This window comes from Prionailurus bengalensis, chromosome B1 (assembly GCF_016509475.1).
Source record: "Prionailurus bengalensis isolate Pbe53 chromosome B1, Fcat_Pben_1.1_paternal_pri, whole genome shotgun sequence".
Taxonomy (NCBI): domain Eukaryota; kingdom Metazoa; phylum Chordata; class Mammalia; order Carnivora; family Felidae; genus Prionailurus; species Prionailurus bengalensis.
The window spans coordinates 171,163,726-171,191,265 of NC_057344.1; the positions used below are offsets into that span (position 1 = coordinate 171,163,726).

The following is a 27,540-nucleotide window of genomic DNA, read 5'->3' on the forward strand; positions in this document are numbered from 1 at the left end:
GCAATACTGTGAAAAAAGCAACTTAATGAAGCCTTCTAATATTTAGATTGTGCTTCTATCATGAAGGGGTCATCTAAGGAATAATGATTTTAAATTATTTTTAATTTCATAGTTTGTGTTAAATGCAAGTGACATACTTAGAGCATCACTAGCTTTCGCTACTAGTGACTGAATAAAACCGTATAACCTACTTTAATTTTTTAGAAAAACAAAGTGATTCCTCTAATATTTCTGGTAAATTCTCATCTCTTTTACAACAATCTTGAAAAATTAAAATCATTTTGTTTTAAAATTTAAATGTTGTTAAAATTTTAAGTTTATTTAAAAAAATTTTTTTTAATGTTTATTTACTTTTGAGAAAGAGAGAGAGACAGTGCAAATGGAGGAGGGGCAGAGAGAGGAGATGCAGAATCCTAAGCAGGTTCCAGGCTCTGAGCTCTCAGCACAGAGCCCGACGCGGGGCTCGAACCCATGGACCACGAGATCATGACCTGAACTGAAGTCAGATGCTTAACTGACTGAGCCACCCAGGTGCCCCAAGTTTGTTTATTTATTTTGAGAGACAGAAAGGGCATGCACATGTGCAAGCACGAGGCAGGGCAGACAGAGAGGAGAGAGAGAATCCCAAGCATGCTCTGTGCTGACACTGGGCTTGATCTCACAAACCATGAGATCATGATGACCTGAGCCGAAATCAAGAGTCAGAAACTTAACTAACTGAGCCACCCAGGCACCCCTAAAATTTAAGTTTTTTATATGTGTAAAATCAATGCTCAAAAGGCTAAGTTAATGATTATATCAATTAGAGTCCAAATCCCCAACACTCAATAAGAAGTCTTCCCCTGTGCTATTCCAGACTTTACTTAGATTATATTATCTAGCTTGTGACCCTATAACCTGAGCAACATGTGGGATCCTGGAGTTTCCAGAGAAAAACATTACTTAAAAGAACAGATGTATTTATGAAGAAACCTGTAAAACTTTGTTTCTAGCTTATAGATTGCTAAAAAAACCAGACATGCAAAAATCTCACCAGTTAAAGGCAATGAACGCTAAAATGAAGTATCTCATAAACAAAAATAAGTTTTTTCAAGTTAGTAAGATTATGGAAAACATAATACAGACATCTTAGATGACAATCTGGCATGGTCTAATAAATATAAAATGCACTTAGTGCAGCCTCAACAAAATCATTTCTGGTTTAGAGAAAACACTGGCACAAAAGTGTAAGTAGAACAGTAAAAAAGAGGGGCGCCTGGCTGGCTCAGTTGTAGGAGCATGTGACTCTTGATCTCAGCATCATCAATTTGAGCCCCATGTTGGGGGTAGAGACTACTTAAATAAATAAAAATTAAAAAAAAAAAAAGTAAGTTTACTGCATCAATATCTGGAAAAGCAAGTATTTGGAAACAAATGTTTCCCCATTAATAGGGGAAACAGGTAATAAAATGCAGTTTATTAATATGACCAAACGCTACAAAGCCATTAAATGGAACAAACCAGAACTGTATCCGTCAACATAAAGGTCACGAAAAAAGCAAGATGCAGACAAATGAGGCATTATGGCACTTCTGGTGTAAAATAAAAACTAAACCCCACCCCCATAATATGCATTTTCTATGTATCTGTAGAAACATTTAAAAGTACTACATGCATATACACATACCAGAAGGAGAGTACAGAACTGCAACAAGGATTCACAGTCAAATGATATTTTAGCATTTATCTATCATGTCCTACTACTAGAGAAACTAAAAATTGAAAAAGCAACAATCCAGGCAGAAATGTAGTTTCATTTTTTTCCCCAATTCAAATTATTTTTTTCCCAATTCGGCTTTGAAACTAGTCACTTTTTTCCACAACAAAGAAAAACACATTACAGAGACAGAGAAAAACTTTTGACTTGGTAACCAAAGTTTATGTCATCCAAACTTATCCTCCCATTCATTCATTCATTATTTATTTATTATTGTGATTAGCCGGTGCTCATCACAAGTGCACTCCTCAAATCCCATCTACTTTACCCATTCCCCCACCCATCTCCCCAGAAATGTAGTTTTAAAACTTAAATGCAAGAATCTTGATAGGAAGGGTTAGTATCAGTCTGATCTTCTAATTTTTAACAGGACAACTTTCTTTATTCATGCATTACTTGTATAATTAAAATACAAACAAAACACAGAAGTGACATTAGGCTACTATTACTACCAGACTAATTTTTCTGCAATCTTTCTAGAAGAAAAATCATCTAAATAATGGCAGAATGCACTAATCTAGGCTTCCCAAGACTCTTTCAAAGACAGTGGTTCTTAAATTCATTTTCAAAGTGTTAAGTGGTAAATCACAAGGAACGATAAGACAAGTTCCCAAGTTTACCATAATGTCTCAGATTCTCTATAATAAAATGAGAAAAATGGTTGCTAATATTAATCTTGAACAGATTTAAGCAGGATAAAATTTGAGTTATTATATTTATTATGATCACTTAGTCATCTGCCTCCCAAAACCAATGTATTTTTATTCTTACCTAAAAAGCATAAAAACTGTAGCAGGCATCAAGAATATTTCATTACAAGCAATGAATTTCAGAATATTCTGTTGATTAGCGCTTAGTTTATCCAAGATAGATCTCAGCAAAGGTAAACTATTTGAACCCTTCGCCTAAAACATAAGAAAACAAACATTAGAAATAATGAAGCATTTTTTTATGTAAAAAAAATTTTTTTTAATGTTTATTTCTGAGAGAGAGACACACACAGAGCGTGAGCAGGGGAAGGGCAGAGAAAGAGAGGATACCCAGAATCTGAAGCAGGCTCCAGCTTCTGAGCTGTCAGCACAGAACCCGACGCGAGACTCAAACCCACAAACCGCAAGATCATAACCTGAGCCGAAGTCGGATGCTCAACCGGCCTAGTCACCCATGCACCCCTCACAGCATTTTTGATTATTCAGTTATTTTCTTTCTTCAGATAAACAGTATAGCCAACAGGCAAAACAACTAAAAGAAAATTATTTGGAAATGGTAATATGAAAGTTTGCAAAATAAGGTAAAAGTTAGTGTATTTTCCTGCATTGCTGTATTTTGTGTATTTGAAAAATTACAAAGACAACTTCAGTAGTAAGTCATTTTCATGCCTTATTTTTTGTAAAAAAGACTAGATTATTGCACACACACAAAAATGGTGGTTATTTCTATCTAACCAGTCTAACAAAAACTGACTACTTAGTAATACAGTTAAGGTATTTGTGACTCCTTAGCTAAATAAAGGCAGAAATTACAGAGCCCAATTACCACTATGACCAAAGAACTACAGGAATAAAGAAGACAGCTGGGATGCCTGGAGTGGCTCAGTCGGTTAAGTGTCCGACTTCGGCTCAGGTCATGATCTCACAATTCATCAAGCCCCACATCGGGCTCTGTGCTGACAGCTCAGAGCCTGGAGCCTGGTTCAGATCCCGTGTCTCCCTCTTTTTCTGCCCCTCACACTGTCTCTCTCTCTCAAAAATAACAAATAAAAACCATTAAAAATTTTTTTTAGAAAGAAAAGAAAACTGTCAACACAAGGCAAACATTTGTATGTTTTAATTCAAATGTCAGTGCATATGCAGTCAATCTGCCTGGCACACTTAACTTGGGCTTAATGTTCCAATCCAGGAATAAGAAAATATTTTAGGAATATTTTAGTTCTGAATATTAACATAAAAGAAATTCAACACACTCTACTTACCCGGTATGTTAAAATTAAACAATGACAGAAGAGGAGATCTCTGACGACTTACCAAACCTAAAACATAGATTTTTTTTTTTTTTTTTAAACAAAAAGGTCTATTTCAAACTTCAGAAATTCCTCTGGAAACTAGGGGGTAATCTGCAATACAATCCTTTACCTACAAAATCCATTTTGTGAAACTTAAATACAAAATTTCAAACTTAAAACTTTCAAATCACTAATAATTTACAAGTTTGTAGGGAATGGAGGAAACTTTTATGACAAATGCCAAAACGTCTTAGAACTCAAATTCATGCCAACAGTCTGCAATCCAGAAGTCAAAAAAACACCACAGCTTTACTTACATCAAGGACCTTTTTCGTATATGTGGCAGCATGAAGCAAGGAGAATAACAACACAGGAAAAATACTCACTGAAGAAAACAATTAAGGAAAAAATTTAATGTTTATTAAGTACTTTGGTATTATGCCCAATATAGATCTGAAATGGCACCTGCAAAAATGACTTCAGCGGTGGCTTTTGTTTTACTGATACACTTTGCAACCAAATGAAGCTTTTAATCTGTAAACAATTTCACTTTCTAAAGCTCAGTTTTTTTATGAAAAAAATTAAAGTGATAAAAGTTTCCTTTTCTATTAGATAATAAAATATTGTAAACAATTACATTGAAATCTAGGCCACCTCAAAGCCTTAAGTATGACAGCTTTTAACTCCACAAGGCCATCCTGGACAAAAGAATTTGCCTTCAAATTCAAAGACAGTCTTCTGTACTGCTTTCCTCATCACAACTGCTTAGGAAAGAGTGTGGGGAACAGTTTAAAATGTACTTCCCCAGGAGTGCCTGGCTGGCTCAGTCTGTACAACATGCAACTTGATCTCGGGGCACTAAGTTTGAACCCCACGTTGGGGGTAGAGTTCACGTAAAATAAAAATGAAAAATAAAACTTTAAAAAAGGACTCACCAATTTTCCTCAACTAAAGATCTTGCATTATCTCTTTCCTATAAGATCCCCATTATCTCTTTCCTACAAGATCCCTATTATTTCAAGATACCGTACCTATGAAGCTTGTACAGCCATGTGTTCTCAACCTTTACTGAATAAAACGTGTGTATTTGGGGTTGTGTACAGTTAATTCAAAGTCTCATCAGTTTAATTACAAACATATTTAAGTTCAATTGTTTGCCTTTATGTCATGGATAAATATACAACTTTCATTCAGCTTTTTGAAAAATGAAAATTGCTCAAAAGATCCTATCTATTACCCCAATTTCTGCCAGGTCAAGAAAAACGAGAGCAAAAACACTGTCAAGTATTTTCCTAAAATGACAGAGACTGTTCATCCATCATGAAGGGCAAAAATACTCAGCCTTGGGGCGCCTGGGTGGCGCAGTCGGTTAAGCGTCCGACTTCAGCCGGGTCACGATCTCGCGGTCCGTGAGTTCGAGCCCCGCATCAGGCTCTGTGCTGACAGCTCAGAGCCTGGAGCCTGTTTCCGATTCTGTGTCTCGCTCTCTCTCTCTGCCCCTCCCCTGTTCATGCTCTGTCTCTCTCTGTCCCAAAAATAAATAAACGTTGAAAAAAAAAATTAAAAAAAAAAAAAAATACTCAGCCTAAAAGTATCTGCAGTTTCTGGGATGCCTGACTGGCTTAGCACAGCATGTGACTTGATCTCAGGGTCATGAGTTCAAGTCCCACGTTGGGGTAGTTTACTTTAAAAAAAAAAAAAAAAAAAAAAAATCAAAAAAATTTTTAAATTACCCTTATTTAAAAAAATTATTTGCAGTTTCTAGGAAATGAACCATTATATTTTTCTACATTAACTGAAAGCTTGGTGTGATGGGAAATTGTGATTACTGTAACACAAAGAGTACCAAATTCATTCATTAAAACTCATTAGATCCAAAGGTCCCTAATTTCCAACTGGCAAAGATGACAGTGATCTACACCCAAGGTTTACAAAAATCCTACCTCTCATCTAGTAGTTCTCCAAATTAACATCCTAACCAATTCTTCCCCAACACACACAAGAATTAAGTAAAATGCCAACTTCCTCAGTAGAGATCATGTATATATAGCTTTATACTTTATTATTTTTTTTAACGTTTATTTATTTTTGAGACAGAGAGAGACAGTGCATGAACGGGGGAGGGGCAGAGAGAGAGGGAGACACAGAATCGGAAGCAGGCTCCAGGCTCTGAGCCATCAGCCCAGAGCCCGACAGGGGGCTCGAACTCACAGACCACGAGATCGTGACCTGAGCTGAAGTCGGACGCTTAACCGACTGAGCCACCCAGGCGCCCCAATATAGCTTTACACTTGTTAATCAATCATAGATCACTTTGGAACTGATGAAAGCTACAACTCTCTTCTCTAAGGCTACTGTAAAATCTTGTTGCTTCTTAAATAGTTAAATTTAAACTCTGACACATATCCTAACTTAAAGCCTGATTCTGCAGAAGCAGTGCAAGTAATGAAAACAGAACCCTGAAGGGAATCAAGACATGTTGGTTTTAATCATGGCTCTGACACTAACTTCACTTCCTAGGTCAAGTGTCATCAAAGCTACAGATTTTTTTATTTTTTATTTTAAGAGAGAAACAGGCAGTGCATGTGAGCGGGGCAGGGGGAGAGAGAGAATCTTAAGCAGACTCCATGCCCAGTGCAGAGCCCAACACGGGCTCCGTCCCACGACCCTGGGATCATGACTTGAGCCAAAATCAAGAGTCAGATGCTCAACCGAGCCACCCAGGTGCCTCAAAGCTACAGATTTCTAACAAGTTTTTACTTCTAACATTCTATAATTCACAAATCCTTAGAAGAGATTCATAATCTTAGCTTTAAATGTAACTTTTAAACTATTCAGAAAATAAAAAGGGTGAAAAGTCTACAAGTACCTATCATGGCTAGACATCAAGGACAGCATCACCCATGTAAATGCAAAGATCAGAACACAACTGTGTAATACGACTTTGGGCTCATCTTTATTTACTAACATAATACCCAACTACTTTTAAGAATCAGATTAGTATTGGGGTGCCTGGGTGGCTCAGTCGGTTAAACATCTGACTTCAGCTCAGGCCATGATCTCGGGGTTCAGGAGTTATCTGTGCTGACAGCTCAGAGCCTGGAGTCTGCTTCGGATTCTTTGTCTCCCTCTTTCTCTGCCCCTCCCCTACTCACCTCTGTGTCTCAAAAATAAATAAACATTGAAAAAAAAATTTTTTTTAATTCAGATTAGTATTGGGGCACCTGGATGGCTCAGTAAGTTAAGCATCTGACTCGATTTCAGCTTAGTTCATGATCTCACAGTTCATGTGTCTGAGTCCTGCACTGGACTCTGTGGTAACAGCATAGAGCGTACTTAGGATTCTCTCTCTCTCTCTGTCTCTCTCTCTCTCTGCCCTTCCCCCAACTCTTTCGCCTCACAATGAACATTAGTAGATCAAAGGTCCTATGGTAAAGAAACCTACTGAAGGCCGTTTGATCCAGTGCTTCTCAAACATACTAAAGTCCTCCTCCCCAACCCTCCCCCATGTTTTTAGAAAACCACTTATCACCCAACACACTTTTGAAATGTGTAAACATACAATTCCAAAGGAGTTCTTTAATCCTCATTAGCTCAACAGATATCCATGTGTCCTTATTTTCTCCTCTATCCACAGTAAATACTAGTATTTTTATTGTATTAATTATCCAATTCTCTCTTAAATAGGTTATTTCTTAATGAATTTCCATTTGTTTCTAGCTCACACGGAGTTGAAAGAGCCGAGGATTCTTTTTTACAGCAAGATATATGGGCACTTTCCCAAAGAAGATTGAATCAAATAAAAAAACCTTAAATATTAAAATAAGTCCTCCACAGTCCTGTGCTTTTAATCTGAACTTCACACTATCCATTGCCAACAGAGAGGCTTACAAGAGGCAGGAACAAAGACACAAAATTTAAAATCCCCACACCAGCTCTTCAAATTTAGACTTTACATTTTAGAGTCAGAAATTCTTACACTAAATGTATCTTCATTCAAATTAAGTGCCAACAAACCAACCAACCCAGGCTTCATGGAACCCCTTACTGTCGAACCTTCCCTACTGCAAAAAATAATCAGAATCGTCTATATGCTTCATACGCGATTTCCTCATCAAGAAAGCACAAAAAGGATACTTGTAACCGGGTAGGAATTGACAAAGATGAGTGAGTACAACAGGTAGTGGCAGCTGTCTTCCAATAAAGCCTGGGCCAGGAATGCTCTGCTTAACTGGAAATGTGGTAATCTCTGGTGCAGTCTCAGAGCACTAGTAAGAGCATTTGCCAGTAAAGCACGCTGGTAAAAGCTTGCAGCCTCGTGCAACCTGCAAATTACCAGAGGAGAGGTTATCATGAGACTTAACAACTACCATGTCTCTTCCTCCTTTGTGGATTGCATCATCATTGCACAACACCTAAATCTCTTCCATGTCAATAGAAAAAAATTACTTGAACCTACTATACCTTCTCAGAAGCAGCACTTCATATACATACCCAACTGAATTTTATAAAGCAGGCGTTCCTCCTATTAAGTTAAAGTGTCAAATAGGCAAAAAATATGAACTCCTCTCATCCCCACACATCCATTTTCTTTCTGATTTTCAACTTGATGTCAACTTTCACAAAGCACACGATATAAAATATTCCTTCAGTTGGTACTACTATTGGGTTATCAGTGCCTAAAGGAGACCTGCATTGTATCTGTCCTTGAAACTCTTGCAGTTTAACAAGTCTTCCACATAAAAGGTAGTCCATAAAAACCGACTGAACTGAGTATCAAAGGCAGAAATCTGTGTAATACATACCCAAGAAGTGGCAGAACAAACAAGGCAGAGCAGTAAACTGTGAACAATCGAGAAAGCCACATGGCCGTGTCCAGTTTATTGGTCATCATGAATTGCTAAATTTAAAAAGAAAAATATTGTAGTGAACTAAACCTGCAAATTATCTAAGAATGAAGATTACAGTTTTACTCCTATTCAAAATGTCTTAACAGCCCTGTAGCAATTATTTAAAATCAAAATGAAAACTCTTAAGGCAGCTGTTTCACATATACGCTCAGTAACACATCCAAACACCTTATGGCTTTGATGCAGAAAGCACCAAAGTACTTAAATAGAAAAAAAAAATAATTGATATTTTAAAAAATACAGACTAGTTGAGAAACCTTTGAACTGAAATTTAACTACAATTGTCTGTATTCCTTCAACACTTGTAATACTGGCTTCATCTTTTAAAAGAATGCTAAATAAGAACTAATTGCTCTCAAGAGAACCATAGTGTCTGTTCTTAGAAAAATCTCAAATTCAAATAGGTAGGTTTAAGATTTGAGTAAAAAGGCATTACATAAAGCCACTTTGAATTAAATGAACCTTGCAAAAGGAGAAATGTAAAACCATGATAATAGTCACTCACTACTGAACTTACTGGCCTGTGGATAATTTGCTTACGTATAAAGAAGGGCCTGAGATACTCTGTCCAAAACGTGGCTGTCAAATGTTAAATAGCACCTGCCTCTCCAATTTTATGACTTTCTTCATCCCCTGGAAACCGCCCCATACATCTTACCCTAGTTTCAATGGCCCTAGATTAAACTCCCATATACCACTTTATTCTCCATTTTTTCTCAATCTTTCTTTGCCCTTGCTGCATTTGCCAAAGATGTATCCATTATCACTAATGGGATAACTTAAAATCTGATTTCTCATTAAAAATGTGTCTTGTATTCAAATTCTTAAGTGGCTTTTACATTTTTTTGATAGAATCTATGTTAATTTTTACATCAAGGTTCGACACAAACATACACGGACATACAAGTAAACAGAAGCTTCACAAAACATCATCCTTCCTATGTGTGACGGCTTTTGGTATTTTGTATTCTATTTAATGTTTAAGAAATACTTAGTGTTTCCACTATGCTGATTTCACAATTCATTTACGAATCTTAATGTGGAGTCTAAAAACACTACTCTAAGCAATCTAACTTAATTATCTTTTGAAATACTATATAAAAAGCTTTTGAAAAAAATGCAAGTACATTTTAAAATCCAAAGATGTTTTACTGCATGTCTTTATAACAATATGCAGGTAATTTCAGAAAAATCCCTGTTTTGGGGCACCTGGCTGGCTCAGTTGGTAGTGTCTGACTCTTGATCTCAGGGTCATGAGTTCCAGCCCCACGTTGAGTGTGGAGCCTACGAAAGAAAGAGGGAAGAGAAAGAAGGAGGGAGAAATGGAAAGAAATAAAGAAGAAAAGAAAGATGTCTGTTTTATTCTAGCCAAACCTACTACATTGTGACTCCTCTAAATTTAAATGATCACAAGTAGCCAAGTGGAAGAACGAATCTAGCTTACTGTACTCAGTTTCTCCACAAATATTCAGACTGAAACTTAATTTTACAACATGTTCTTTAAAATCTAGGGGCATGGGGCGCCTGGGTGGCTCAGTCGGTTAAGCGGCCGACTTCGGCTCAGGTCATGATCTCACGGTCCATGAGTTCAAGCCCCGCGTCGGGCTCTGTGCTGACAGCTCAGAGCCTGGAGCCTGTTTCAGATTCTGTGTCTCCCTCTCTCTGACCCTCCCCCATTCATGCTCTGTCTCTGTCTCAAAAAAAAAAAAAAAAAAAAAAAACTTAAAAAAATAATAAAATAAAATCTAGGGGTGCCTGGGTGGCTCAGTCGGTTGGGTGTCCAACTTCGGCTCAGGTCATGACCTCACAGTTCATGAGCTCAAGCCCCGCATCGGGCTCTGTGCTGACAGCTCAGAGCCTGGAGCCTACCTCGGATTCTACAGCCTACCTCTGTCCCTGTCTCTCTCAAAAATAAACAAACATTAACAAAAAAAAATTTTTAATAAAAAAATAAAATCTGGCTCAGTCAATGGGGCATGCGACTCTTGATCTCCAGGTTGTGGATTCAAGCCCCTTGTTGAGTATAGAGATTGCTTAAAAATAAAATCTTTAAAAAAAAAATAAAACAAAACTGTTTAGGGTGTTTATTCTGTAATAAATCACCGGTCTCTGTGTTTCATTTTGAATACTTTATATATCTCTCTTTTAGTACACAATAAAAAAGGTTTAAAAAAGTATTGGTTTATACTTTAAGAGGCAACAATCTAACCATGTTATAGTCAACAAATCTACTTAGGTGGAAAAACTATTCACACAGTCTCAAAGTATCATGCCACAGAATAGTTTTCAACTACAAAAGAAAAAAAAGTATTTTTACAGTGGAGAATCTGGTGGATACCACTTGAACCAAATAATCAAACTTAGTATCTGCAATGACGGAATAAATCAACATAAAATGCTTCTTGATATATACAGTGCACTGAAAAAGGCAGACTATCACTTATGTAACAACAATCATGCCAAAATGTTCAACTTGAATCTAGTGACCAGGGGGAAAAAAACCCAGACAACTTCAATTTGAGAAGCATTCTGCAGAACAAGTCTGGACTCTTGAAAGTCAAAAATGGCAAGAGGAAGAAGGCAAGGGAACTATTCTGGACGAAAAGAGACTAAAGGCCAGTAAAAGCCATGCATGCTTTTAGATTGAATCCTGGATGAGGAGGAAGACACTTTAACACACAACTGAGGAAATCTGAATATGGATTGTAAATAAGGTAACAACACGTATCAGTGTTAAATTTCTCAAATTTAACTGCAAACATTGCCACAATGGCTGCATCGTGGTCATGTAAAAGAATACTTAAGTATGTATGAATTGGCCATCATTGTGTATGCAACTAATTCTTAAACGGCTCAGCAAAATCAAGAAAAAAGAAAATTTGTGTATGTAAGTGGAAATGTTGCAAAATGCTTAAAAAGGAAAAAGAGACAAGCTCAATTCACACATTCATAGTGTTTAAAATTAGAGAGCAATACAAATAACTATTAAGCAGATCTGCATGCTAAGAATAAAATATTTACAGAAGCCTAATAGCTCTCTTCGTTAAAAAAAAAAAAAAGGTACGGATAAAATGACGAAAAGAAAAAAAAAAAAGACCCCTCCCCCCTCACTGCGTAATTTCCATATAATGGCATAAAACGGGCAGAGAGACGTTCTCTCCTAGCACGCCTGTGCAGAATGAGGCCTGTGTCACGGCACCACCTCAGGTGGCATCTTCAACCTTGGAACCTAGGACAATTAGAGACCGAGAGGGGGGAAGAGGCAAGGCGGCCCAATTTCCTTGGCATACAGGTGAGGGTCACCTGCTCCAGGCCAGCCCACTGTCGCTACCAACAAAAAACTTGTAGCTTCCTCCACATCTTCGCTCTCAAGATCTCTTCTCTCTACGCTACCCCCACCTCACTCACTAAGCCCAGGCCCTTTAAGCGATGAGCTGAAACGCCTCGGAACTGAGCAACACTTCCTGCTCCGTTCTAACTCTTATAAACCAACCCAGAAGACCCTGCTCGCTCACTTACCACTGCGCCCGCCCCTTGGGGGCCGTTCGGGGCCGTTTCTGCCATGGGGAGATTCTCACACGCGCCTCGGACGCTGCAATCGGTAAGGGAAGAAAAGGGATGTAAGCACGGGGCCACGACTCCGATAACCGGTTTCCCTGCACCGTGCAACGAGCCCGCCGCGCCCTAGGGGAACTCCGAACCTCAACAGAAGAAAAGTTTCGCCCGCTCCGGTGCAGCGAACTGCTTTGGGAGCACCCAAAGGGGCCGGAAAATACCTGTACGACACTGCCAAGAGCAAAGCCGGGCTTCTAGAAAAACCGGAGAGAAGGCGGAGCTTCGGAGCAAGACCCAACGGCGCCGATCTAACACCCCCGGCTCCAGGTTCTTGCCGAACCTGGAAGTGCTCCTTTTACTTCCGTGGGGAAGAGGCGGTGACAAAGAGGTGAAACCGATAGCGGTGTCTTGAGGCATGACGGGAAATGTAGTTTTTCTTATTTCAGTTTCGCCTGTCCTGTACTCTAGCTGTGGAAGCTAACAAGGGAGGGTGGCGAAGCAACTTTTCCCGCTTCTCCAGCTCCCAGACGGTCCTCTCTGTCCCTGTCCAAACCCCAAAATCTCTCTGCTCTTTTATGCAGAAGCCGTAGAAATGTCTTCTTTGCTGTTTAACTCCGCAGGCTCGCTAAGCCCTGTGGTCCTAATTATAAAAATTTTCAACAAGTACTTAATGAGACCTGCTATGTGACAGGCCCCAATGCTTGGCATGGAGGGTAAAAAAATGAATATGACACAGATTGTGGGAAAGACAAACCGAAATCACAGCATAGTGCTTGTGTAATATGGACAGAGGCCACAGTGGAGGGTACCTAAATCAGAAAGAGTCTGGGAAGGTTTCCTGGAAAAGGTAATTCTGGCCCTAAATTTTGAAGGACAAGGAGAAGTTGGCTAAACAGGGGAGGGAATTCCAGATAGAGCAACAGAAAGTTCATGAAGCAACAGGACAGAGTCAAGGAACTAGTTCAGTATGACCAGAATGAAGGGATGTATGTGTTGGGGGAGGGGTGGGACAGAGAGAGGTGGATTGTAAAAGATTTGGGATAGAGGGGTAGGCAGATGTGCTAAGGAGAGGATCTGTACTTGACCTTGAAATCCAGGGAATCATGGTACAATTTTAAGCAGAAGTAGTGATATCATGAGATTTAGAACCATCACTCTGGCAATAGGATAGAGGATGATCAGAGGAGCAAACTAAAACTCAGAGGATTAGTTGGAATGTTTCACATACTTACAGGAGAAATAGCCAATATCCATGGGCAGTCCAGGTGCTAGGCAGTTAGCTGACAAGTCAAATGGTGCCCTATTGAAGCCATGTAAACTTGTTTTTCTTTTTTTTTAAGTTTATTTATTTATTTGAGAGAGACAGACAGTGCAAGTGGAAAAGGGGCAGAGAGAAAGGGAGACAAAGGGAGGGAGAGAGAGAGAGAGAGAGAGAGAGAGAGAGAGAGAGAGAGAATCCCAAGCAGGCTCTTCGCTGCCAGCACAGAGACAGATGTGGGGCTCGAATCCTTGAAGCTATGAGACCATGACCTGAACCAAAACCAAGAGTAGGACACTTAACCAGCTGAGGCATCCAGGCCCCTAAACTTCTGTTTTTCTAAGGTCACTTCCCAAGTTCAGGTCCTCATGATCTACAGCCTGGGTTATCTAAAGCACCACCTTCACTGCACTCTTCATATATCATTTACTCCATATTTTTGTAGCACTTATCATTCCCTAACAGTGCTTACAAATACTTAGGTACCTATCAGGAGTGTGTGTGTGTATGTGTGTGTGTGTGTGTGTGTGTGTGTGTGTGTGTGTGTGTGTGTGTTCGTCTGTCTGTCTGTCTGTCTAAGCTTGGGCTGCCATAACAAAATACTGTACGCTTACACAAAAGAAATTTATTTCTTACAGTTCTGGAGGCTGGAAAGTCCAAGACCAAGGTGCTGGCAGGAAAGTTTCATTCTGAAGCCTTTTTTCTTGACTTGTAAGTGGCTGCCATTTCATTGTGTGCTCACATGGCCTTTCCCTGGTAAGGAGAGGGAAAGGAGAGAACTCTTGCTTCCCTTTAGTTATTTATTTATCTAATTCTCAAGGTAGTTAACATACAGTGTAGTATTGTCTTCAGTAGAACTCAGTGATTCATCACTTACTTACAACACCCAGTGCTCATCCCAACAAGTGCCCTCCTTAATACCCATCACCCATTTAGCCCATTCCCCACCCCCATCAACCTTCAGTTTGTTCTCTATATTTAAGAGTCTCTTATGGTTTGCCTCCCTCTCAGTTTTTATCTTATTTTTCTCATCTGTCAAGTTTCTTAAATTCTACATATGAATGAAATCATATGATATCTGTTTTTCTCTGACTTATTTCGCTTCCGTTTTTAATAAGGCCACCCAGTTTTATTGGTAGGACCACACCCTTATACCTCATTTACACTTAATTACCTACTAAAGGTGTTATCTCCAAATCTAGTCATATTGGGGTTAAGGTTCAACACATGAATTTTAGTCCATAGCAATATATATGTTTGGGAGCACCTGGGTGGCTTAGTCGGTCAAGCGTCCATCCCTTTCTCTCTCTCCCTCTCCCTCAAAATAAACATTATATATATATATTATTTATAAGCATATGTATGTAACATATATACATATATATACATATATATGTATATACACATATGTATATACGTATATAAACATATAAAACATATAAACAAACATATATATAAATAAACATATATATTATATAAACATTAAATATATATTATATATTATATTATTATATATTATATATAGATAAACATTATATATTATTTATAAGCATATTTATGTAACATATATACACATATGTATATACATATATATAAACATATATAAAACATATATATATGACTATATGTTTTATTGATTTAAAAACTCCTCTGATGAGGCTCCTGGCTGGCTCATGGGGTAGAACATATGACTCTCAGTATCAGGGCTTGGGGTCATGAGTTCAAGCCCCACATTGGTCATGGAACCTACTTAAAAAAAATGCTCTTATTAAAAAAATATTAACCTCAAATGTTCTCTGCTTAAGTTCCATATAACAATTGATTCTCACAAAGCACTTTTGTTGATTTTTACTGAACTTTTGTATCCAGAGCAACATGTTGTCGCTATTGATGAACCAACATAATTCTGTGAATGTTGTTTGATATTTTTGTTAAGGAATAAAATCAAAGTGAAACAACTAACACATATTGAAACTTCACTCTTTCAACAATGATGTGATCAACTTCTTTTCTGCAGTGAATAATGGTTTTTGAATACTGAAAGAATATTTACTCAATTTTTACTGCTGTTTACAATGTTAACAGCTACAGGCATAACACACTTTTAAGTTTCATCCGTATTAACAAGCTCTTCATAACTTTTTTTTAAAGTTTATTTATTTTGAGAGAGAGAGAGAACACACATATGCACGGGGAGGGGCAGGGAGAGAGGGAGAGAGAGTATCCCAAGCAGGCTCCATGCACTGTCAGCACAGAGCCCAATTCAAGGACTTGCTCACACAAACCACAAGATCATGAGCTGAGCCGAAACCAAGAGTCGGATTCTTAACAGACTGAGCCACATAGGCACCCCATTCTTGACCATAACTTTTAAGTCTAGACAATCAACAAAATAATAAATAGCCTTGATTTGTCATGCTTGCTGGTGTTTCCATGTTGTAAATGCTGCCACCATGACCTATTTCAAACTATTAGCCTAATGTCACTGAACATGAAACTGGAAAGAGATGTGCACAGCTCATTATCATATAACATTTCCATAATGCAGATACAATAGACATAAATAACCTCAAGGGCATAGATAATGGGAAAGTGTAGTAAAAATAATTACGAGTTTTGAATGTTTATTACCTTTCTTAAAAATATTTTTTGGGGCGCCTGGGTGGCTCAGTCGGTTAAGCGTCGGACTTTGGCTCAGGTCATGATCTCGTGGTTTGTGAGTTCAAGCCCCACGTTGGTCTCTGTGCTGACAGCTCAGAGCCTGGAGCCTGTTTCGGATTCTGTGTCTCCCTCTCTCTCTCTGACCCTCCCCCATTCATGCTCTGTCTCTCTCTGTCTCAAAATAAGTAAACGTTAAAAAAATTTTTTTCTTAATATTTTTTAACATTTATTTATTTTTGAGAGACAGAGAGAGACAGAGCCTGAGCAGGGAGGAGCAGAGAGAGAGGCAGACACAGAATCCGAAGCAGGCTCCAGGCTCTGAGCTGTCAGCACAGAGCCTGATGCAAGGGGCTCAAATTCACAAACTGCAAGATCATGACCCCAGCCGAGCCGAAGTCGGACCCTTAACCGACTGAGCCCCCCCAGGGGCGCACCTATTAACCTTTTTAAAAAAGTAATCTCTACTCCCAAAGTGGAACTTGAACTCACAACTATGAGATCCAGAGTTGCATGCTCTACTGACTAAGCCACCCATGTGCCCCTGTTATCTATTTTTAATATAACTCACTGTAAATTTATACACTTTAACTTTTAATAATGGCTGTGCATAACAACCAGCTCACGAAATTCTGAAAAATTTAACAATCAGGTCTTGCAAGCCAATATGTGCTGGGTCCAGCATACCACTATGTGCCTACTCCAATTCTACTCAATCATACTGCCCAGTGCCACTGTCACCAGTCTCTCCTTTTCCCATCAGAAAATTCCCTCATTGAAACCCCTAAATATATTCCTATTCTATTAGAGAATTTATTTAATCTTCTCTTATAATTCAATGACTTTACATTCTGAAAGGACGTAAGTTTCAAGGAAGCAGACGTGAGAAACTTAACAATGAGGAATAGAAGAAGGTTGAGGACTTTTGGTTAATAGCCTTTTTTTTTTTTAATGTTTTATTTTTAAGTAATCTCCACACCCAACGTGGGGCTCAGACTTACAGCCCTGAGATCAAGAGTCTCATGCTCTACTGACTCAGGGACCCCAATAATCTTAAAAATATTCTTAACTAAAATATAGTATACAACTATTCATTTTTAAAATGAAAACATTAATAACTGGTCAGGAAATAATACTAACAATAGTAAGACTCATCAGTGGATGCTGAACCCATTGGGTAAAATGTTGACAGGGGACACATTTCCAAAGCATTATACTAGAGATTTTTTTTAACCAATTACAAGAGGAAAGATGAATCTTTGCCAAGGAGCAACCTGGCAGTTAAAACCTAAGCTAGGAGATCAAATCTAGCATCACAAATATAGTGGGTTATCCTTACACTGTCTCTTGATATGATACAATACAATATTCACAACATTCCCTATAAGAAATTCTTGGCAGAATATTTACTCTGAATCTAATCAAGCCCTTCTAGACCTAACTTTCACTTTATAGGAAATTCAAGGAGACAGAATAACAAGTTAAACAACATTGTAAGACAAAAATAAAATGTGAGACCTTCTACAAAACAACTGGTCTGGCCTCTTCAAAAAGTAAGTATCGGGGCCCCTGGGTGGTTCAGTTGGTTAAGCATCCAACTCTTGATTTCAACTCTTGATTTCAGCTTAGGTCATGATCTCACAATTCATGAATTAGAGCCCCGCATCGGGCTCTATGCTGACAGTGTGGAGCTTGCTTGGAATTTTCTCTCCCTTTCTCTCTGCCCCTATCCCACGTGCACTCTCTCTCTTTCTCAAAATAAATAAACTTAAAAAAAATGAGTATCATTATAAAAGATGGTAGAGCTATTTCAAATTAAAAGAACGTACAAAGTTAAAACAACCAAATGTTAGTTTGTCTGGATTCTAGATTGAAAAACTGTAATAAAAGAAATCTGAAATCTTTACTATATGATTTTTGGCTTATTACCTAAAATTATATTTAATGATCAATTGGAAATTCAATTTGGTCCTCCAATATTTTTAGAAACAACGAAAAAATCAGTGGGAGCAAAATATGGCACTTTGATATAAAGATTATTGTTTTTTAAATTTTTTAATGTTTATTTATTTTTGAGAGAGAGAGAGACAGAACACAAGCAGGGGAGGGGCAGGGAGAGAGGGAGACACAGAATCCAAAGCAGGCTTCAGGCTCTGAGCTGTCAGCACAGAACCCAATGTGGGGCTTGAACCCGCAAACTGTGAGATTGTGACCCGAGCTAAAGTCGGACACTTAAACGACTGAACCACCCAGGCACCCCTGATATAAGGATTATTTTAAGCTGAAGGCCCCTGAGAAGAAGCAGATAAAAAGGAAAGCTCTCTGCATTACTCCTATTGCCCAAAATAGGACATAAATTTATGAAGTTGTTCCCCCTCCTCTCTCTACTGGAAAGGACAAAAGTTACCTTAATCAGTGCAGAGATGGCAACAAGGAATCTACATAACATACTTTGCTAAATAGCCCTTATATTTCATTAGATCTCCCATACATTCACCTTCCCCCAATTTGTCACCCTATAAACTCAAAGTCCTCTTCGTTTGGTCACTTCTCTAAAAATTTACTGTTCTTTTGGGAAGATACTCCATAAGCCCAAGTTCTAACCATCTCTTTGAGTTACTCCTTTCTGGGTATTCCCATTGTGTATGCTTCATTCACATGTTAATAAGCTTCTGTTTCTTTTTCTCTTGTTAATCTGTCTTTTGTCAGTCTAATTTTCATGGGCACCAGCCAATGAACTTAAGATGGGTAAAGGGAAAAAAGAAATTTTTCCTCCTCTACAAACGTCAGATGAATTGCAGAAGTATTTGTTACAGAGAGTAATTTTTTTCTCAACATCTAACCTGATATTTCAAATTGTTCCTTTGTTTGGTGCCCTGGAAAAATCAACAGCTATTAAGATTTAGAAGATTGCAAGGGTTGTCTTTCAAAATGTGGAGAAAACCAGTGTGACAAGTTCCCCAAAAGATAACTTTTTAGGAAAACAGATACATGGAAGTTTCGCTCTGTTTCATCTCATTAAAAATATTAAAGCCAGTACATCTTTCAGAAAATCTTTCTTGTGGGGCACCTGGCTGGCTCAGTCGGTAAAGCATGTGACTCTTAATCTCAGGGTTGTACATTTGAGCCCCATGTTGGGTGTAGAGATTACTTAAAAATAAAACCTTTTTAAAAAAAAAACAAAGAAAATCTTTTTTGTACTTCCAGGGGTACATGTATCACAGAAGTTAATTTTTCGCCATGTTTATTTCAGATTTTTCTGTTTTATCAAACAGCACATACAGTTGAAACCCATCCCCATTCCATTATCCTAACTATCCAGAGCTACCTTTTCACTGAAATCACTGTATTCTTACTGTTCATGTTTTTATACTTTTGTTACATAGATTTATATTACCTCTGTACATGCGCAATAAGCAATATACAGTATAGTTTTCTATCCTTTTACATTTTTCACAGATGGTACCATACTTCATGTATGCTCTTAGAATCTACTTTTTTCAGTCAACAGTGTGTTTAGGATGTAACCATGGTACTACACCTGGGTTTAGTTCATTTATTCTAGCTACATTATGGTATCCTATTTATGAATTACCAAAATGAATTTGTTTGGCATCTTCATGAACATTTAGTCTTTTACCTTTGAAATCAATTCTGGGAGCACCTGGGTGGCTCAGTCAGTTAAGCATCTGACTTCGGCTGAGGTCATGATCTCGTGGTTCAGTTCTTGAGTTCGAGGCCCACTTCTAGCTCTGTGCTGACAGCATGGAGCCAGCTTTGGGTTCTGTGTGTGTGTGTGTGTGTGTGTGTGTCTCTCTCTCTCTCAAAAATAAAAAACATTAAAAAAAAGTTTTTTAGTCAATTCTGAAATGAACAACTTTGCATGAGATTTTATCTAGAATAAGTATTTAGAAGCAGAATATGGGGTGCCTGGCTGGCTCAGTCAGTGGAGTATGTGACATTGGGTCTCAGGGTCATATGTGTTTGAATTCCACGGTGGGGACAGAGCTTACACACAAAATAATAATAGGGCACCTGGGTGGCTCAGTCAGATAACTGGCCAACTCTTGATCTCAGCTCAGGTCTTGATCTTGGGGTCATGGGTTCTGGCCCCAGTTTGGACTCCGTGCTGGGCATAAAGCCTACTTAAAAAATAATAATAACAAAAATAAAAATAGATGTGGAATAGTTAGGCCAGAATATCTTCAACTTTGCATATTAAAATAGTTGCAAATTTACTTCTAGTGGGTGCACTTAGAGTATGCAAATATCCCTAATCCCTGCCAACATTTGTTATTTTTAGTTCCCACCAAATCTTATGTGTATGAAAATGGTATATCATATTTGTTCTAATGTACATTTTCCTTAGTAGCAGTGAGTTTGAGCACTCTTTCGCAATTTTATTGGCCATTCAGGTTTTCTCTTCAGTTGCCTTTTTCTATTGGATTGTTTGTCTCTGATACCATCTGCTATTATTAGTTTGTTAGAGTTTTTAATTATTTATTTATTTTTATTTTTGTTGGAGAGGAAAGAGGACGCAGAGAGAGAGACAAGCAGGGTTCACCTGAAGCGGGGCCCAAGCTCACCCAATGTGGGACTTGAACTCAGGAACCATGAGATCATGACCCGAACTGAAGTCAGATTTTAATGACTGAGCCACTCAGGCGCCCTTGTTAGAGTTTTTCAAAAAGTATGTTAAGATGTTAAAATTATGTTTTGATACTAGTCCTTTGATAGTGTTGAAATTTTTTCCTTTGCCTTTGAAAGCTAAATAAAAATAGTAAGTGAATATATGGAGGAAGGATCTGTCCCACAACATTAGACCCCAAGCTTAACCAGAGACTGCCTGGCCATGGCTCCATGAAGCTATGAAATTAAGATAAATGAAAAGAGCACAAACCAACTTGCTTTCCAGATGGCTCATGGTTTGCTTGCCTGATTTATGAAGGATGATACTCCCCATTAAAACTCTTTTTAGTAGGTTGACTTCATTTTGCTGACTGAACCAACATAATCGTTTTATTCTAATAGTCGAGTTCCTTTCATTACATGCTTTTTGCTTCTTGTGCATTCTCAGACAGGCTGAAGGTAGACTAAAATGGAACACAATGGAGGTTCTAGAAATGTTACCAAGAAGAAATCATTTATTTTGAATGGATGAAAATAAGGAGGTAACAACTTATCAGATTGTACTATGATTATTTTTACAAATGATGCTCACTTTTAGTAACTGCTAGATTTTCTTTTACTGCTGTTTCTCCCTAGAGCAGAAGCATCACAAAGACTATATTTTCTCCACTCCTGTGCTATTCTCTTGGGCTTCAAATGAAACTATAGATCCTGAAGTGGATTCCAGGACAGTGTTTCAGGCAACTTAGGGACAGTGTAAAATATACTGAAGTCATAGTGGAAGAAGCTGAAGCTACTGTGCCAAGATAGAGGAGTTTCCAGTGGTTAGTGTTGACTATTGAATGCAGTGACATCTATCATTTTCTCCTTTGTAAGGTATCATAAACCATTTTATGTTTTTTTGAATAGTCTATTATTATTATTATTATTATTATTATTATTCACATATGACACTCTATTACTTTCAGGTATACAACATTGATTTGATACGTCTATACATTGGGAAATAATCACCACCATAAGTCTAGTTGTCTGTCACCATACAAATTTACAAATTTGTTTTTCTTATGATGAGAACTTTTAAGATTTACTCTTAGCAACTTTCAAATATACAATACCAGTGTATTGACTATAGTCACCATTGCTGTACATTACATGCCCATTGCATATTTATTTTATATCTGGAAGTTTATATTTCTTGATCCCCGTCGCTCATTTTGCTTACCCCCATACCACCTCCCCTTTGGCAACCACCAATCTGTTTTCTTTGTGAGTTTTGTTTTGTTTGTTCATTTGCCTTTTTTGTTTTGTTTTGTTTTTGTTTTTGTTTTAGATTCCATTTAGCAAATACCCACAAGGTACATCCATGTTGATGCAAATGGCAAGATTTCCTTTTTTAATGGCTGAATAGTATTCCTGTGTGTGTGTGTGTGTGTGTGTGTGTGTGAGAGAGAGAGAGAGAGAGAGAGATGGAGATGGAGACAGAGAGAGAGAGAGAGAGACTTACTCTTTATCCATTCATCCATTCATGGACACTTATGTTGCTTTTGTATTGTGGCTATTCTAAATAATCCTGCAGTGAGCATAGGGGTGCATATATCTTTTTGAGTTAGTATTTTAGTTTTCCTTGGACATTTTATGTTTTACGTTATATACGGATGATATTTAACACCCCTTCCTTTTCTTTTTGTTTAACAATTGGAATTTTCCCTGCTGGTGTATATCTTTACTTTCTTCCTTGATCAGTGTGTTTGCTAGTGTTAAATAAAGGAGGTCACTAGACTGAAGGTGATTCTAGTACCTTATCAGCATTAAGTGAGCAATCCAAAACCGAACCCTGTAAATGCCTCAAGGTTAAGAAAACAAAATCTAAGGATAATCAATCGCAAAGAGCCAACTGGACTTTCCAAATAAGGCAAATATTTAAGCTATAGCCAATCAAAATAATTTCCTTGCTTTGCTTCTGCCTTTACTCCATAAAAGTCTTTCTCCTAGCTCCTATTGTGGAGCACTTGTTACCACTTCTGGCTTGGTTGGCACTGCCTGATTCAAATTGATTTTTGCTCAAATAAGATCTTAACATTTTTAATGTGTCTTAGTTTTATCTTTAATAATAGTGAGATAACTTACCAAATATACATGTTTGTCTTAGTCAGGACTCTCTTGACTGTAACAGAAATTAATCCCAAACAGACTTATGGGGAAATGGGGCCAAAGTAATTAACTACTTTGAAAAGACCAGAGGGACCATAATAATCCAAGCTTGATTCTCAGTGGGTTCAGTCTGGTCCCCTAAATTATTTTTTACTTATTCACTTATTTTTTTTAATTTATTTTTAAGTAAGATCTATGCAACCCCAGAGATCAAGAATCGCATGCTCTACCAACTAAGCCAGTCAGGTGCTCCCTCTTTTTTTGTTTAAAGAGCATGCTTGAATGTGAAGGGTTTTTAATTCTATTTTATTTTAATGTTTGTTTATTTATTTTGAGAGAGAGAGAGGGAGAGAGAGAGAGAATGCATGTGCATGCAAGTGGGGGTGGGGCAGAGAGAGGGGGAGAGAGAGAGAGAGAGAGAGAGAGAGAGAGAGAGAGAGAGAATCCCAAGCAGGTTCTGCACTATCAGGACAGAGCCTGATGCAAGGCTTGATCCCATGAACTGTGAGATCATGACCTGAGCTGAAATCCAAGAGTGGGATGCCTAAGTAACTGAATCACCCAGGTGCTCCTAATTTATTTATTTATTTTTATTAAAAAAAAAAACTTTTTTAAACATTTATTCATTTTTGAGAGTGAGAAAGACAGAGCATGAATGGGGGAGGGGGAGAGAGAGAGGGAGACAGAATCTGAAGCAGGCTCCAGGCTCTGAGCTGTCAGCACAGAGCCTGATGCAGAGCTCAAACCCACAAACTGTAAGATCATGACCTGAGCCGAAGTCAGACGCTTAACTGACTGAGCCACCCAGGCGCCCCTATTTTATTTTTAAAGTAAGCTCTACCCCCAGTGTGGGGCTTGACCTCAGGACCCCAAGATCAAGAGTCATATGCTCTCCCAGTTGATCTAGCCAGGCACCCCTGGTCTCATAAATTCTTAACCTATCGTTAAGATAGATGGGCCAGGCTTAGGTCATTCACCCACTCTTGTCTGAACGGAGTAGTAAGGGGAGGATGTATGGGATCAGCCTCATCTGAAACTCTATGCCTGTTGCTATGAAAAGAACAAGGTATGGATGCCAGGAAAGCAAAAACAATATAGTTCCATTTCAATCATCCTTTTTTATCCAATGCTTTTTATATTTTTGCTTCTCCCCCTCCCCCAATGTCTGTCAATCAATTTTGACTTGATAAGAGTTACCTCAGGGCGGACATCAATTCCCGTTATCCAGCTTATTTTAATTGAAGGAAGAAAATTTTGCTGTAACACACCCCGAAAGCTGAAGCAGTTGGCTACTAAAAGGCCATTACTCCTTTTGGATAGAAATTGGCTGATGGAGCAAGAATTGATTCTGGAGTTATTGATGATTTGGCTCTCCCCAGTTTTGGGGGGGGTTCTACTGAACCATCAAGTCATCAATTTGCTCATTTCTGCTTCCATCAGTGATTAATGATCCTGAGGTTGGATAGGGCATCTTTGCAATTGCTAAGTGCTGAGTCATTCATCTCATTAAGAATACATTCCTACCTTTATTTGCTGCCTGAAAAGTAAGCCCCTGAAGCTCTGCAGATATAGCATGACTATGAGATCTTAACTATGCATGAATGTATATGTAAGCGTGTTTTCCTTTGTTTTTGACCGAGCTATTTTTATACTCCATAAATCGTAGATAACTGATAGCAAGGCAACTAGTTTTTGTCTATTTTGTTAGTTTTCTATTGCTGCTTTTCTTTTCCTTTTTTATTATTTTTTTAAGTAGGCTCCATGCCCAAAGTGGGGCTTGAACTTATGACCCTGAGATCAAGAGTTGTATGCTCTACCAACTGAGCCACCCAGGTGCCCCTCTATTGCTGTTTCTAAAAACTGCCATGAATTTGGCATCTTAAAGCAACACAAATTTACTTTCTTACAGTTCTGGAAACTAGAAGTCCCACACAGGTTCCCCTGGGCTAAGATCAAGGTAACTGCAGAGCACCATTACTTTCTGGAGGCTGTAGGGAGAATTATATTTGCTTGCCTTTTCTAGCTTTTAAAGGCCACCCCATTCCTGAGCTCTTGGATCCCTTTCTCTATCTTCTAAATCAGCAATGTTGCATCTTTCTGACCATCCTTCCATAGTCACAGCTCCCTCTGACTCTCTCCTGCTTACCCTCTTCCACGTTTAAAGACCCTTGTGATTACATTGAACCCACCTGGATAATCCAAGATAATCTCTACAATTAGGTCATCTGACTAGCAATCTTAATTCCCTCTGTATGGACTCAATTCCCCTTCACTCCCTAACATATTGAGAGGTTCTGAGGATTAGGCTGGGACATTTTGGAGGTGGGGGAAGTAGGCATTATTCTGCCTTCCACCGTCTATAGACATGCAAATAAATTCTGCCAAATGGAGATTGCTTTGACATCTCTACCCACCCACTCCTGTAGCAAAATCCACTTTTCCTTCCATTTCAACATTCCTTTACTCTATAGGAAGTTGTAGATCTTTGACTTCACCTTTGAACCAATTTTAACAGATTTCCCAGTTCTCTCATTATTTAATGAGCTACGTAAAATCTTTGACATGTGTTTATCTTATACATCATATGAAATAAATTATTAGCTTATAAATATTTATAGGTCATGATTGTACCTTATTTTGAAAATTTATCAGAGGCTTAGGTACTAGAGATTGAAAAAATAGAAATGTATACACTAGAGATACATCGTAGGACTTCAGGAAATGATGGTATACCTCAATCTCTTCCATCTTCTTACAGATTTCAACGTGATCAGGAGATAGACTTGGCTGGGACTCCAATAGCTACCGGTTGAAAGTCAGAGATCAGGTTACTTCCTTCTGACATTTGAATCTCAAGTTTGAATCCTAGTCCATTCAAGGGAATTGTCTAAGATCATCTGTTCATTACTCTACCTGGACTTCAGAAGTTGTACAATCTACTTTTTAAAAAGAAAGCTGGGGCTTCTGGGTGGCTCAGTCAGTTGATCGTCCAACTCTTGATTTCGGCTCAGGTCATAATCTCACAGTTCTTGAGATCAAGCCCGGAGTCTGGCTCTGCGCTGACAGCAGGGATTCTCTCTCTCCCTCTCTCTCAGCTTAGGATTCTCTCTCTCCCTCTCTCTCTGGCCCTCCCCCCACTCTTTCTCAAAATAAATAATAAAAACATTAAAAATTTTTTTAAAAAAGTAAAAATTAAAAGGAAAGTTAACAATGAGCTAACCCCTACCTCCAGTCATTGACTCACAAATAGTGATTTTGCGAGATGAAGTGAAAATGTTAAGCATTTTTGCTTAAAAGCGTAAAGCGTCTGGTTCATCTTCACAGGGAAGTTGGAGTATTCTGGTCTGATACAGCAACCACCCTGGCTCTGTTTCCTTTCCCTTGGGGCACTCAACCAGCTCTGACAGAACAGCTTCCGGTAAACTTGTTACCCTACCTATTGAATCCAGAAGGTCAACATTTCCAGTAGTCTAGAAGAAACAAAGAGAGAGAAGACAAGAAGCTTCCTTATTACAAATCCAAATCCTTTTCATTTGCTATTTCATCACAGAGTAGCTGGCCACTAACTCTATAGATCAAAATTGTTCTATCCAGCTATGCTTTAAATATAATAAAATTGCAGTAAAATAAAAATGTGAATAATAATAAAATAAATAATGGGATTTGTAGGGATTGCATTGGGTAATATAGACATTTTAACAATATTTCTTCTTCTAGTCCATAAGCCTGGAATGTTTTTCCATTTTTTTTGTGTGTCCTCTTCAATTTCTTTCATCCGTGCTCTATACTTTTTAGAGTACAGATCTTTTACCTCTTTGGTTAGGTTTATTCGTAGATATCTAATGTGTTTGGTGTAATTATGAATGGGATTGATTCCTTGATTTCTCCTTCTGTTTCTTCATTATCGGTGTATAGAAATGCAATAGATTTCTGTATGTTGATTTTGCACTCTGTGACTTTACTTATTTTGTGTATCAGTTCTAGCAGTTTTTTGGTGGAGTCTTTTGGGTTTTCTTTCTTTCTCTCTCTCTTTTTTTTAATGTTTATTTATTTTCAAGAGAGAGAGAATGAGAGTTCATGTGTTACTGGGGGAAGGCAGAGAGAGGGAAACAGGGGGGCTCAAACTCATGAGCCATGAGATCATGACCTGAGACGAAGGCAAATGCTTAACCGACTGAGCCACCCAGGCTCCCCAGAATGTTTTGGGTTTTCTATATAGAGAGTATCCTGTCTTCTGCAAATAGTGAAAGTTTGACTACTTCCTTGCCAGTTTGAATACCTTTTATTTCTTTTTGTTGCCTGATTACTGAGGCCAGGATTTCCAGCACTATGATGAACAGTGGTGAGAGTGGACATCCCTGTCTTGTTCCTGACTATAGAGGAAAAGTTTTCAGGTTTTCCCCACTGAGGACAACATTAACTGTGGATTTTTCATGTAATGGGATTTGTAAGCTCGTTAGAAGCCTGAAAAAGTCAGTTTTGGGTGCTATATTTATCCTTTTTTTTTTAAGTTTATTTATTTATTTTGAGAGAGAGAGAGTGCACACGTGTGTGCAAGTGGGCAAGAGATAGAGAAAGAGAGAGAGAGAGAGAGAGAGAGAGAGAGAGAGAGAGAGAG

General features: G+C 38.2%; 1 protein-coding gene and 1 long non-coding RNA gene across 4 annotated transcripts in view; one reads left to right on the plus strand and one right to left on the minus strand.

Annotated features, from left to right (window-relative positions):
• TMEM33 (transmembrane protein 33) overlaps positions 1 to 12,583 on the minus strand; it is a 25,134-nt gene extending 12,551 nt beyond the window's left edge. Inside the window, exons 1-6 of one of the 3 annotated variants that reach the window (XM_043572762.1) lie at positions 12,445 to 12,583; positions 12,188 to 12,260; positions 8,564 to 8,658; positions 7,896 to 8,083; positions 4,076 to 4,143; positions 2,528 to 2,661 (exon numbers count right to left, since the gene is read on the minus strand). In XM_043572762.1, coding sequence (XP_043428697.1) covers positions 2,528 to 2,661; positions 4,076 to 4,143; positions 7,896 to 8,083; positions 8,564 to 8,658; positions 12,188 to 12,232 — 530 coding nt within the window. In that variant the 5' untranslated portion in view covers positions 12,233 to 12,260; positions 12,445 to 12,583. Of the gene's footprint in view, positions 1 to 2,527; positions 2,662 to 4,075; positions 4,144 to 7,895; positions 8,084 to 8,563; positions 8,659 to 9,795; positions 9,880 to 12,187; positions 12,261 to 12,369 lie in introns of those variants that run through there. The other 2 variants (XM_043572763.1, XM_043572764.1) reach the window with 2 other exon arrangements.
• LOC122478945 overlaps positions 12,498 to 27,540 on the plus strand; it is a 23,651-nt gene continuing 8,608 nt past the window's right edge. The window contains exons 1-2 of the long non-coding RNA XR_006296196.1: positions 12,498 to 12,611; positions 21,217 to 21,310. This is a non-coding gene — a long non-coding RNA (uncharacterized LOC122478945). The remainder of the gene's footprint in view (positions 12,612 to 21,216; positions 21,311 to 27,540) is intronic.